At 38.3% G+C, this 14,110-nt stretch overlaps 1 protein-coding gene across 2 annotated transcripts in view; it reads left to right on the top strand.

The window, feature by feature from the left end:
• KIAA1328 (KIAA1328 ortholog) overlaps positions 1-14,110 on the top strand; it is a 174,522-nt gene that overhangs the window by 2,710 nt on the left and 157,702 nt on the right. For both annotated transcript variants that reach the window (XM_041472068.1, XM_041472077.1), the window contains exons 2-4: positions 1,823-1,858; positions 3,524-3,663; positions 7,546-7,640. In XM_041472068.1, the coding sequence (XP_041328002.1) occupies positions 1,823-1,858; positions 3,524-3,663; positions 7,546-7,640 (271 nt within the window). The remainder of the gene's footprint in view (positions 1-1,822; positions 1,859-3,523; positions 3,664-7,545; positions 7,641-14,110) is intronic.

Raw genomic sequence — 14,110 nt, 5'->3', positions numbered from 1 at the left:
AACTGGTGTGAGGCTAATGAGTGATAATTGTTTACAGGTGATAAAGTGCATCAACAAGATCATAAGTGAGCCTGTGATCAGGCCCTTCCAGTGTGACAAGTACCAGATGTGTGATGGACAGTGGGTGTTGATTGAAGTTGCTGTCCACAGGGGGAAACGCCTAGACTTTTCCTAATCTCCTCCACTCTGTGGTAATTACTAAATTAAGGTTTTGTGATGGTGCTCTCAGAATCAAATTTTAGTTAGGGCAAGAGTTTGTATAGGGTCACTGAAATATTTTCACAATTTTACTTTACTGTATGAATGCAGTGGCAAAACCTTACATGCATTTCTCTGTTAACAGTAAAGAAATTAGATAATTGAGTAGAAAGTTGATGAAAGTAAAGGGGTATAAACAAAACATAGTGGAGGAGAATTTTGTGCCCTGTGTTTTTATTTTCCACTTTAATATTGCCCTGGTTTCAGCTGGAATAGGGTTAATTCTTTTCCTTGAACTTGGTATGCTGTGTTTTGTATTTAGCATGAGGATAATACTGATAACATGCTGATGTTTTGGATGTTGCTCAGCAGTGCTTACCCAAAAACATGGACTTGGGTGACCCATGCTCTGCCAGCGAGCAGATGCAGAAGAAGCTGGGAGGGGTCATGTCCAGGAGAGCTGACCCGAACTGGCCAAAGGGAGATTCCATAACAGAACATCATGTCCAGTACATAAACTGGGGAGTGCTGGCTGGGAGCTGCCAGTTCCTGCTGGGGAAAGGCTTGGGCATTGTTCAGTGAGCAGCTGTACTGTGCATCACTTGTTTCTTTCAGGTTTTAATTCTCTCTCCCTCTTCCCTTCATGTTGTGGTTAGAATCATTATCCTGTTGTTTCAGTTATTAAGCTTTTCTTATCTCTACCCATGAGGTTTAATGTTTCTCTCTGGTTTTCCTTCCCACTTGGGGCAGGGAGGTGGACAGGGAGTGGCTGTGTGGCACTGAGTTGCTGACTGGGATTAAGTCACAAGTATGTTAGTTATTTATGTGGGAATAACAATCTTTGAGTTCAGCTAAATGAAACTGCTCCTTTAAGGAAGACAGTATGATTTACACCCTTCCCTTAGTTATATTGAGTCCTATTTTTAGTGGCATTTAGGAGGCAGGGATTCAAGTTCAGTGCTAACAGTCATAGTGACTGCGAATAGCACAAATAATATGGTGCCCTCTTGTTTCTGATTTTAAAGTGTTTTCTGTGGTCAAGTAATTCAATAGTTAAACCTCTGGGATATTTGAAAGTTCTTGAAACTTAAAGAAAATCAGTCCTCAAGCTTTTATGTATTACTCATCATGTGATGATCAGATGAGAATAACCAGTTTGAAACCTTTTGCATTTATCCTCATTTATGTTTCTTAGAATGTATTGCCCAGAATGGATTTCATTGCAATATCGATAAACACTGTTTCAGAATTTGCTTTCCCTACATATCAAGATGTTCCGTATAAACTGTTTAAATTTAAATAAATATTATTAGTTCATTATCTTAGTAATTGCTCTTGTATCTGGGGCTGGTCCCTGGGATCTTTTGCAAAGGTGACCTCAGAGATAATCTTCACAGGCTGAAAGTTAATGCACAGTGAAGAAGGAGAAAGGCCTTTTGTTTTAGCAATCTTTGTGGTGATTTTTTTTAAACCAAGTTTTCCTTGCTTTTCTCGCTCCCAGAATGCTGACTGTTTTCTTATCAACAGCTATGCAAAATTAAGAGACCAAATACTTCTTTTTACAGTCCTGCTTAAAGAGCTAAGCTTGCACACTTTTTATTTCCTTTAACAAAGCCACATGCAGCTTCTGATGAAGAAGATCCACTGGTACCTGGTTCAGGTATGACCTTCTAATACACATAAGCAAAGGTTTTTTTCCTGTGGATGATAAAATTTGCAATGCCTTTTCAGGTGTGTGGTTTGTGTACATAAGTGTGTGTAAGGTGGAAAGTCATCGTAAGTTGTAATGGGACATATATGATGATAGCAGAGGATTTATGCTCTGCTGCTTAGATAAGCATACTATATGAGATGAATAGTTCCAGGGGAGTTGTTTCTGTTGCAGGTACAGTGTGGCTTTATCCAATTTATCAGGCAAGCTGAATTTTTAATGTGGTCTCCAAGGAATGTTGAAGCATTACAGGTGTTAGGTCTTTCGTAAATTTTGAAGATATCAATTGAAATGAAGATTCATGGTGTACAGATAAAGCAGGTTTTTTTTTTTTTTTATTAGTTCTTTTGACCTTGATTTACTGTGTGCATACTTGTGTAAATTGCTGGGGAAAAGATGAATGCTCTTAGTTCCCCTTCAGAATTCTCTTAATTGTTTTCAAACACAGCTGTTAAAGTGACTTGAGGTCCTGGAAACATATCTGGGGATGGTTAACTCTAGACTGAAATAGTGTGTGTGTCATCCAGCAGTTATAAGTTTTGAGGAATTGTACTCTTTAGGTTTGGGGTACTCCTCAAAACTACTGGCCAAACAGCTCTGTTGAACTACAAAACACATTGTAGTTGGCTTTTAAGCCAGGTGATGTTGGATTGTTTTTCTCTGGGCCCTGCAAAGACAGCAGTGATCCTAAATGATTGAAATTGATTCACTGTGGGAAATTTTTTACCACTTCTGTGGAAGAGAATATCAGGACCATTGTTTTCACCTGTGTATGAGTGTGGAGATATTAGAGTTTATAATTTAGTTCTTTCACTTGAATTCTGGTACACTTCTGAAATGAATTACCCAAATAATTGTAATTGATCTGCTAGTATGGAGTTAATATTTTTTGTTCAAAACTTTTTGCACTTCTGAATAGTCAAAAATTAAACATTGAGGCAGTACCAAGTAGCTATGGGCTTTAATCTGGCCCTGGGAGGTTTTAGTGTTAGTGCCAGTATTGGCACTTTGTAATTGCAGCATCAGGATTTTCAGTGCTTTCATGTTCTTACCATTCGTAGTGGTGATCTAATTCTAATTATGGCAGGATGTGTTTGACAAATGATCTGTGGAGTGTGCACTGCAGTGTTGTCTTACTCATTTGCCTGGTCCTGAAAGGAAAAAACAGCCTGAGTATCAGTACGTTGGCTGTGTAACAGAAAAAGTGGTATTTTATTATATGAGTGGTGCTTTTAACAGCTTTACTGCTGGTTGGTTACTTACTGTCTCTGGGTATCAAAGCAGAAGCTCAATTTTATGCTTTTGCATCTTACTCAAATACAGTATATTTGTACTGAGCTTCAGTCTGAAGACATAATGTGCATTTCAGAATTTACAAAATGTTCATTGTGGCTGGGTGTGCTTCAGTGCCATGCACCTCTTTTTCTGCTGATGCATCCATCTTAATGAAATTTTGTATGGAGTGAGAGGACAGGGGGAACTGCAGACCTATTCCTGAGGTGCTCATTCTTTTCAAAAAAAGAGCTGCTAAGGCAAGGTTGCCTTTGTGAAAGGCAAGAATAGGGCCCCTTTTCACTTTATAATCTGCATGTTCTGCTTGTCTTTCACTTATAGGAGTGTCTACAAAAGGAAATTTAAGAACAAGGTGTTTGCCAAAATATCAAACAGGTGAAACCGAACTGAAGGTGCCTGTAGCTGTTGCTTCTGTTTCCATGGATCCTGATAGAGGTACAGGAGGTCTGACAGGGCAGCAGGTCAGTAAAATTTCTCTTGCTCTTAAGAGTGCACATTGTAGAAAAAACAGCTGAAAATTATCAGATTGAAAATGTTTAAACATTTTTAGAGTAGTTATTTTTACAGTCTCTTACTCTTTTTGCCTGCTTTACATGGTGGCTTTCTAGCAGAAATTATCACCTGAAGAGAACAAAGGTTCTAATTTATGTTTGTGTGAACATAACATTTATGAATGTTCTAATTTATGTAAGTGTGTAAGTGGGGCTATGTAAACCCCAAAACCAGATTGTATTTCTATTTGTGTATTTGTAGAGAGGCAGTGCATGTAGCCCTGGGTAGTGCCTCACCTGTACTTTACTGGCTAAACATGCAAGAAGTTTTGTTCAGTTTGTTCATTTTCATTGCTCTAGTCATTTCATTTAGAAATTACACAAGTAAAAACTCATTTTAGGGACCTTTTTTCTGTGCTGCTCATGTTAGAAGGGTAAAATCACGTTTTGTTTTAGATAGTAAAAGTTCAAAATGCATTTGAGCAGTAGAAGTAGCTTTGTCAGTTGATGTCAACTGCTTTGAATTTTGTGGTCTCCTCCTGTGAGACTAGGTGATGTGTTTCTACAGTTCCTTGCATTAGAAATTCCAAAGCAGCAGGATTTCCTTTGGAAGATTATTCTGTATTGTGACAGATTCTGTTATGTTTAGAAATCTGTTGAGAGATGCCATTTTTCTAAAGTAGTTTGTGTAGTACAACGGCTGTGTAAGTCATTTGAGTACTGTTGAGTCTCTTGCCTAGCAGTCATCTTGGGCCAGCCTGTAAATCACTGGGGTTTGCCATCTTCCCACTTGCAGGCAGGATCTAAAACCTTTGACTGCTTCTGCATCGCTGTTTTATTATCATGCAGTTAAATCTTGTTCTTCATCTAAGACGTCCTTCTCTGCCTTCTGTGTGCTGAGTAACTGCTGTGTGTCAGACCTGTAGGCTCAACACTCTGATGTGAAGACAGGTTACTCAATTCTTGTTGCTTTGACAGTGTCACAGTGTCACTGCCCTTCAAATCCTTCAGCATGACACATGACTAGTTATTAAACTAGTTATTAATATAGTTATTAATTTTTAGGGCTTTTCCTGGACATGTATATTTCCCTTTCTCTGTTTATTGGTACTTTCTTTTAGAGGCTGGTATGTACCTCTACTTTGCAAATGATGCTGTTAAGTGGCATGCAGATAAATTCCACAAATAGCCCCCATTATGCAGAGTCTTTATGTAGAAGCATCTCTTCATAAGTATCTACAAGCCTGCTGCCTCACAGATGCCTTCATATGCCACATTAAAATCTGTTTTGTTGAATGGTGCATTGATTGCATTACTTGTTGTCTAGAGAGTTTTTACTCCTTTTTTGTTAAAGCCATTGTATAATTGGGTTTTGGTGTACTCTTTTTGTAAATATAATGCCTGATACATGAAATCTTAATTGGTGACTCGTGCTTTTGTATTATTGACAACAAGATGTGTTCAAAGCTATGTTTAATTTTTGTCTTTTTAAACCTTCCGTTTTTCGCTTGCCTTGCCAAATTCTTTTGGAAACTTTGTACTCTGAAGATAAGCTCTGAATACTTGAAACAAACAGAACGCATGTTTTTACTCGTTATTGAAGAAGAACTTCTTTTGCATGGAATTTTCATCAACAACACAACTCACTTTCTGCAAAGCATTGTGTGCATGTCTAGGGGAGAGCTGATGGCTTTACTATGGCACAGTCATAGAATGGTTTGGGTTGAATGGGACCCTAAAGATCATCCAGTCCAACCCCCCTGCCATGGGCAGGGACCCATTCCACTAGAGCATGCTGCTCAGAGTCTCATCCAGCCTGGCCTGGACATAAGTCTCAGTAAAATGCTCTAGGCTGGAGTAGGTGAGCTGCTGTGGTCCTTTCTGTGATTCTGCATGATTTTGTCATGCAGTTATCACCTTCCAAGGTGTGGAGAATGTCTTCTCTGTACTGAATTCCAAAACTGTCTTCCATCCTGAACTTCCATCCTGTGTAGAAAGGACAGAAATCTGGGAAAAGGAGACAGTCTTGGCCTCTACCTCATTTGTTGTCTTCTTTAGATGGTCGAGCTGTTGCTGTGCATTATTCCACAGCTTCATTTTGATGTGTGTTATGGTACAAGTCTGCCTCTGATAATTTCTTGTGTGCCATCTTTGAATACTTGTGGGTGATAGAAAAAACTGATTTTCCTCTTCATCCCACAGAGGTTTGTCTGACAGTATGTACATCAGTTTGGGTAGTAGTTTTTGAGACCTTCTGTTAAAAACCCTTCACTAAAGTGATCAAGCTTTATTCTTTTTTTTTTTCTGTTGAGGACCGTAACTTTTCATTTTTTCTTAAAGAAGTTTCATCATCTGTCTGCTAAAAAAAAAGTCACACATTTTTAGCATGCAAAGTAAAATTCCTTCAACCATACATTTAGTTGAATTCAGTCAAGTTAGACATTCTCTCTTCATTTATGAGTGACGTATGTTTGGGAAGAAAACTGTGAAATCAAATGCCGCTTGAAAAGTGCTGAAATTTGCCTTGTGAAATTGTTTTCCCCCTTGCCCCTGAGAAGAATATACACTGAAGATAAAATGAAAGATCACACAGGTATGACATGAGTCTGTGTGAAAACATCACCTCCTTTGTAGTGGTCATTATTCTTTAATTGTTTTTAAGATGCTGTTTAATTAGCTGAGAAGGAAAGGGGCCACTTTTCTCTGGTGTAGATCAGCTGCTTTTACTGACAATGAGAGAAGCCCAGTGTTGGCTTTGTATTATTTTGTGCACTGTTGTGTTGACTTGGCCAAACTGCAGGGCATCTGGTGGCATTCTTTTATCTGATCTGAAACACTTCATGCACTTGGGGGGGGCTTGTAAAAGTATAAACTGAAACTCCTTCAGATTGAGTGGACATACTGAAACTTGCCAAAATCCTGGACAGAGCAGCATGGCTCTTATTGCTGCATTTATCTTCGGACTCCTATTCCATCTTACCACTAGCGCTGCAGAACTGAATACCCGATGACAGGAATTTTTGGTGAATAAAACCAGTTTGGAACCTTTTCCTGCGCGGGAACAGCCGAAGTCGGGAATGCCGGGCAGCAGAGTGCCCTCTGGTGGGCACACGTGGAAGGTGCAGCGGTTCTCTCTGCGTCCCGGGAATGCCTGAAAGATCTGAAGTGCTCTGCATTGTTACAGCCTTCTTTTGACAAGTATTATTACGAAAGTATCATATATTTAGTAGTATAGTATATATCTACAATAAATTTTTCATTTTATATATATGTATTCGTAAATGTAGTGTATATTTACAAAATAAGCAAATAAGTCAGTAAAACCAAACAGTAGCCATATGTGAAGGCGTGTGTTCTTTTCTCTGTGTTAGAAAAATGAAATAAGGGACGTGCTCTCTGCTAACATTATTTTGCTGTTTTGTATGCTTTGGTCATAAATGCTGAGGCAGCATGGTTTTTTCTTCCTCCATAGGTTATGATCCTTATATGATGAAGTTTGAAGTTGGATGTGGATATTGCTGCACTAGATTTCCAAGTCATGAGAACCTACTCCTCTTTATCTAGTATGAATCAAGGAATAGTACATGTCTTAAAACTTTACCCAGCATGTTTTAGTATTGAAGCTAGCAGCTTGCATATTTGAATTACAAATATCTTAAAATAATTCTTCACAATTTGGTAATTAGTTTCATGGAAATGTACTTACATTTTAAAAAATATGAATTTTATTTCCAGTTGGAATTGATCTACTTTCAGCTTCTAATTATTAGGTCTTGAAATGCTTTTAATAGCTTATGAAATATTTGTTTTCTTTTAAACAGTACATTCTAAAATGTAACTTTAAACTTTCAGAGCACTAATGAAGGAGGAATGAAGAGTGCTTCTTTAAAGGATTTGTGTCCTGAGGACAAGAGACGCATTGCAAACTTAATTAAAGAACTTGCCAGGTAAGAAGAAACATCACCTGAAAATGCATTAAGTTTAAAGAGAGTCATTTCTGTAATTAACATCAAGCAATGTAGAACTGCTTGAAAGGCCTGCGTATTTGCACAAGGTAATTTTTCTTGCTGGAAAAAGTATGGAGCAGCATAGTTGGTTTTTCCTTGCTTCCTGAGCCCCTAAATACATATTTAAAAGGGAGGCCAAAATTTCATGACCAGAAATACTTCTGTAATAACCCAATGACAGGGCTAGGATTTTGTTTGTTGTGTGTATCAAGTGCTACAAATAAACACATTCTGCTTTTGGAAATTACAGACTTTGTTGGTATGAAACTTTGTAGTGCTTATTATTTGGCAGAGGTAAGCTTTTGTATGGAAGGCCATGTTAACGGTGCGTTGCTGATGTTGTGGCTGAAACATGTTGGTAATGATTTGCCTGTGTAATTTTTACTTACCTAGCCAAACTACTTCTTGCTTCCCTTAATTTCTCCAGATTCTACCTATTTCTTGAAAGGAGAGGTAGAAATAGTTTCTCAAGCAAGTTTCTCAGCTTCAACAGAAGTCTTTTTCTAAGTTTCATTCCAGTGCTAGTTACATTCTCAAAGGTAAAGGAGGTGAAAAAGAGGTTGAATTAAAGTGAGGAGATTTTTGTCCTACTCTTTGTCCCTAACACCTCAGAATCTCTGGAAATCTGTTTCTTACAGAGTGGCTGTAAAAATGAGGAGGAGCACATGGGCCTTTGGCAGGCTTTGCCGTATCAGTGGGGAAGATCTTGTGAGATGATCACAGGACCTTTGGGCTAGAAGTTATCGTTAATAATTACTGTTAATACTTAAATGCTTTTTGACATAGATCCCTTATGTCTGTGCAATAATTGGCAAGCATTACTGTCCTTTTTCATTTTATATAGAAAAATTTGGAAAATTAGAGAAATTAAGTGACTTGCTCAAGGTCATGCAATAACTCTCTGGTGCAGGTAGGAATATTTTCTCTCTGATTATCCTTATCCAGTGGACCATTTTACCTGCTAATAATTTGTACTGATACAGGATTTCTTGCCATACAGTATTTGAGTAATTTCTGAAGCTCTTCATGCTTGCTTTTATCATGCTTTGTGTTAGAAAATGTATAGTTAAGACTGTCATAAAGAGTAGATTGGTGGGAAGCCTGGTTACAAATTGTCAGATGTTGGAGCTATTCGGACACTGTTGCCACTGTTGATATATAGAGGTATATTCTAATATTAAAAAAAGCCTTTTATTACATTGTTCCTCATAATACACTGCTCCCTAGTGAATAGTAGTACAGTAATTCATTCGAGCATGGGATTCTTCTTAAATCTCAGATGCTGTGATTTTTCCCTGAGGACAGTTTGATATTTCTGCCTGACATTTCTTTGAAGAAAAATAGAAGGTGCAGCAACATTAATTTTGAAAAGTAAAATTAGTGGAACACTATTATTTTATACTTAGTTCTCTTTTATTTTTAAACCTAATCATATTTTTATTGGATGTAATTAAAAGTCCTTTGCAGAGTAATAGGGAAGTTGAACTTTAATTCCGCTCACCTCGTCACTTTTTTAAAACTCTCCATAATTTTCATCCTTAGTTGTGCAATGATAGAGAATTTTTACAAGCAGTAGAACATTCTTTGCCACTTCGGAGAAGAAAAAGGAGCAGCGGAATGCTGGAAGTTTTACAGGAACACTGTCCTGCAGTAAATACTTGGAATAATAAAGGTCTTACTTGGGCTGTACCTCACTGTTCCTTGTTTTGCTATTATTTATGAATGGTAGTTGAAGCTAATTCATGCACGTTTGTTGCAGGATGGTGAACAGAAATAGATTGCTCAGTAAGTAGCTGCATGAAAGCTCTTTTAAAGCGGTAAAATTCTGTTTGTTTGGAATCCAGTTGCAAAATATGATTGACTCCTGGGGCTTTAGGTTCAGCCAGGTCTTGCTTCAGCAGTTCAGGGTTGCGGTCTTTCCCCAGCGTCTGTGACTACTGAAGGAGAGAGCTCTCCTGTACTTTTCTTTGTATTTTTTACTTCTCTTCCTCCAACTCTCACTCCCCCTGCACTTTTGAACATTGAGGGTGTGTGTGCCAGTGCAATTGTTAATTTGCTGAAGTGTAAGGCTTCATATTGGTATGAGTAAATTCTGTGCTAGCTACATTAATATCATTTTCTCTGGGAAAAAAAAGAAGAGTTTTCTTGGCTATAAAGATCTCCTGCTGGGGATTCCAGTGGCTGGCATCACCTTAGCTGTTCAGAATTTTATGGAATTGGATTTTGAAACAGGGTCTAAAGAAAGGACTCAGCTGTATCCTTTCCAATTCTCCTTTCTAGGCTAAATAATCGTAGTTTTTGATCTGTGCTGCCGCCTGTAAATCTAACCATTATCTTGCCCTTCTTTGAATGTATCCTTTTAAGGTGAAATGAGAGTGGCAGACTGAAGCCAGAGTTTAAAATACTCGAATGTTGCAAATTTGAGCTTTTTAATTTATTGTGTCAGCAGATTCTTTTAAAATTGCTTTTGTAGAGGAATTTCTGAGAAGAATGAGTCATGCCATTGAATGCCAAAGTGCTTTGTGAGTGAGTGGAGTATTCTTGAGTGTGATCAGTCATTATTTTCTGAGACAGCCAGTGTGGCACCTTCATGTTTTCAGCAAGGTCTTCCTGGCGTGGTGGTGAAAGTGGCGCAGTAAGAGCAAATTTTGTCTCTCCCTATAAGCAAAGTCCTTTCAAAAGAGGCAAAGAAGACTCTCTCTGAGCTTTTATTCCTGCAGGCTGCTCCTGAAGCAGTCATCAGCTTATGTAATGAAATGAACAGTGGCATGGTGAAGACACAGAAAGATTCTCATGCTCATACTCACTGCCAGTGTCAGGACACATTAGCCTCTTCTGAGAAGGAGCAGCTAGGGGCCCGCTGGGATGCAGCCGGTTGACTGTTGAACTTTGAGGACTTAATAGACACCACACTGAGACTGATTATGAAGTATTCTAGGGTGAAATACTTTGAGTGATATGCAGATTTTGAGAGCGATCTCTTTCTTGGCCTTCAGTTAAACGGAGAGGATCATAACTCCTTAGCAGAGAGAGTGAATGCATGTGTGTTTGCAGGATTCACTTCATTCTTCACTGGTATATAGCCATAGTTCTGTGACTTTGGGGCTCCTGGTATGGTGCATCATAAATACTTCTCCCCTCATCACAAATGCCTGTACAGCTCACATATGGAGTTTGCCTTTTGAGTGAACAGAAGCATTGATAAAGTGATGTAGAGTGGTTCATGAAAGTTTAAATTTTGTTTTCAGTGGCAAAAATTGGTGTCTAACTATTTTGCATTCTTTCTTTCTTTGAATAAGATGAACTTGGAGAAAGCTGGCTTTCTGTTGTCTTTGCAAACAAATCTTGAAAAGCAATTTAGGTAGAAAGGTATCATAATGCCCTTCTGCACCCATGGGAGGGAGTGATTTCCCTTTCCAAATGACATACAAAATGTTTTTTGCTATTATATTAGTGTTCTGGCTAAGATCACTGGCATGCCCAGAATGATTTGTAACTGGCAACTACTAAAGCAGCTTTCAGACAGCCCATTATCCCTTATTGAGAAAATGCTTCCCTCTTCCCAAGACCCTGGATTCCTAAACCCTTTGCAGGGTGCTAGCAGTTTGGGATACTAGTCTTTTCTACTGTCTTTGAGATGAAGCCGAAATTGACCAACTGAAATTGAAATTTTCTAACAGAAGGTGAAAATGGGCGTCAAAACAGAGTGTTAATTTTGGTACAGAACTGGAAACTATTGAAGAGGTTTCAATAAAGTGTATATTTGCTATTTTTCTTCTAGTCCTTAAGATCTTTGAAGGAAAATTTGCTTGTGGTTTGTATTACAAATCTCGTGTGTTTGGCCTCTTGTGTTGCCTTCTCTCCTGGGTTACACTACTTTATATTTAACCAGATTGTTACCTGGCTTTAAAAGAAATCTTTTCTCTTTTTTTTCTGTGTTACTTTAGGGGTAATTTTGTGCTGCAGTTTTCTTAATTGGTCCGGCAGTGAGACTGCAAATGAGATATCCCTAAGCTTGTCTGGAAATTACTTTGTGTTGATAGGTAAAGCATGCCCAGGATTATTGTATCACCAATCACACTTACTTTCTGTGCTTAAAAAGTCATTTGTAGCTATAAATTCATGCTGTGAAATCTAGTTTTGTATTTTGCAGGTTGCATATCGTTAAATTTATCCATTGTGTAGAAATTTCAATTAGGGTTTGGGCTGATAGCAGAGGTTTTTTTTATTATTTTTTTCTAATGTGTACAAACTGCATATGATGCTTGAGTAAAATGTATCAGATTTGTAAACCCTGATCCTTGGACAAAAATTCCGTTTCTTTCTTTCCTCCCCCTCTCTCCCTGGTGGTCTTCCCTGTTCCAGATGCCATTCTTTGTCTGGAATTTAAAACTTGTAATTTTCAAGAATGGTCGCCACACTTTTTTAATCTTTGCTAGCCAGTTGGCAGACTAATAACAGATTGGTGTTTACTAAAAGATAAGTGTTCCCAAGGAGTGTAGGACTGATCAGTGAAGTTCCCAGTGTCTGTATCTCTGTTTTTTGTTTAGTTTGTCTTCTGTCTTAACTAGCTGAGCTTCAATGTTCGTATTGCATTTCAGATTTTTCTTGGTAAAAGCTCATTTTTTAAAATTTTAAAAAATAGAAGACGCTGTTTTTAATTTGCTTTTCCAATTCTGCCTTTAGTCAGAAAGAGCTGAGTTCTGTCCCTAGTGTAGTGTTGATGTGAGTACTATCGTGGCTCTTTCTTGTGCATGTCAGTTTTTCATTAAACAAATAAAACTTGAAGTGTTGTTGACTCTTGCAGTGCTTCAAAAATTCCACCTGGAGAGCATCAGTCCTGCTTACTCAGTGGAATGAGTCAGTGTCATCAGCAAACTCCTTGATCAATTCCTTCTTTAGATTAGATAGAAATACTAGTATCAGCAGTGGACCTGGGAGCACACAATAATAATTGGAACTGGTGAAGTAGGAATTAATTTTAACACTAAGGCGGATGTCCTAGGAGGGCTTTTTGTCAATATATTTGCATTATGAGTTTTTCTAAAGAGGCTCCTGCAAAATAAATTTATTTATTTAAATGCATCTAGAATTATATAGGCTTTGAACTGCTGAATTTAAAGCAAATCTTGATCAAAGATGGTGCATATCCTATGGCACAAGGTAGGTGAATGTGAATTGAATGCAAGAAAATGTAGCAGACACTAAATGGAAGGAATAGTTCCACTGATTCATCATCTTTGCTCTCAGCTGTCAGTTGTCTGTTTGATCTTGGAAGCAAGAACAATGGAGCTGGATACCAGCACGTTGCTCAGTGGAGCAGTTGAGACCTTTGTAGTTGTGCCTTCATTCTTTCACTGCTCTTTTCTGACCCAAGTGGCTGAACAGAGGATGAAAATACTTTTGAGGAGCATTACATGAGCCTTGTAATGTTTTTGTACAGCATCAGTGAAGTCCTCCATAGTTCTGCTAAAAATCATTTGTTCTTTACTGCCAGAAGGCAAAGAAATAAGTTTATTAAAAAAAAAAGCAACTCACTGAGCTATTTATGGGAAGTGACATAAATTCAGCATAATCTGATGAGATTCTTGTATTCCTTTTCTCTGACTTCCTTTTGCCACCTCCTGTGAGTAACCGTCTTTTGTATCTCGCCTGCCCTTTATGGGCTGTCTCCTGCTTTGTGATACATAAACACATACTGCCACATTTCTTCTGAGATCACTTACTGTTCTCAGTCATTTACTGTGTAAGATATGTGGCACAATATATTCATGTGTCTGGGAGTGTGACAGCTTGCTGTGATATGTGTTAAATACAAACACAGCACGTGAATGTGATGCACACTGATACAAGCAACAAATCACAGAATCTGGAGATTAGTAAAGCCTGCTAGATTTTGTTTGATTTTTCTAGTGCTCTCTTCTTTCATGCCTTTTTTTCTTATACTGTTGTTCAATTTTGGTGTTATTGGGTGCTAGCACAGCCCAGCATTTGTTGCCCCAAACCCTTTTCTCATGCAGCATCACTCCTTGCAGCAAGTTACTGATCAAGCTTCCTTCCTTTCATAGAATCCTGGAGATGGTACTTGTTCTCTCTTTCCAGTTGCCTGCCCTGCTCTTGTTTCATTCCCATCTTTCATCCACGTGGTCATTGTGTTCTTCATTGTGGTTTTTAATTAACTATTTTTGTTTTTGCGTCTTTTACTGGTTATGTGAAGGAGGGTCATACGTGTTGTAGTCATTTAGGTGGTTGCCCTGGACTCAGAGGAAGCAAATGGGACCCGGTTGGATATGAAAGTCTCTATCTGCAGCTTGTGGCAAATGGGCTGTGGCTGTTACTGCAAGGATGTGTGGTGGATATTCCTCAAAAGTTTGTTGCCTGCTTAGCTGAGGAGTGCAGAGTTGTTGGTG

The sequence above is a fragment of the Pyrgilauda ruficollis genome, unplaced genomic scaffold (genome assembly GCF_017590135.1).
Source record: "Pyrgilauda ruficollis isolate IOZ18807 unplaced genomic scaffold, ASM1759013v1 scaffold107, whole genome shotgun sequence".
NCBI classification, from domain to species: Eukaryota; Metazoa; Chordata; class Aves; order Passeriformes; family Passeridae; genus Pyrgilauda; species Pyrgilauda ruficollis.
This window is presented reverse-complemented; position numbering and strand designations above follow the sequence as displayed.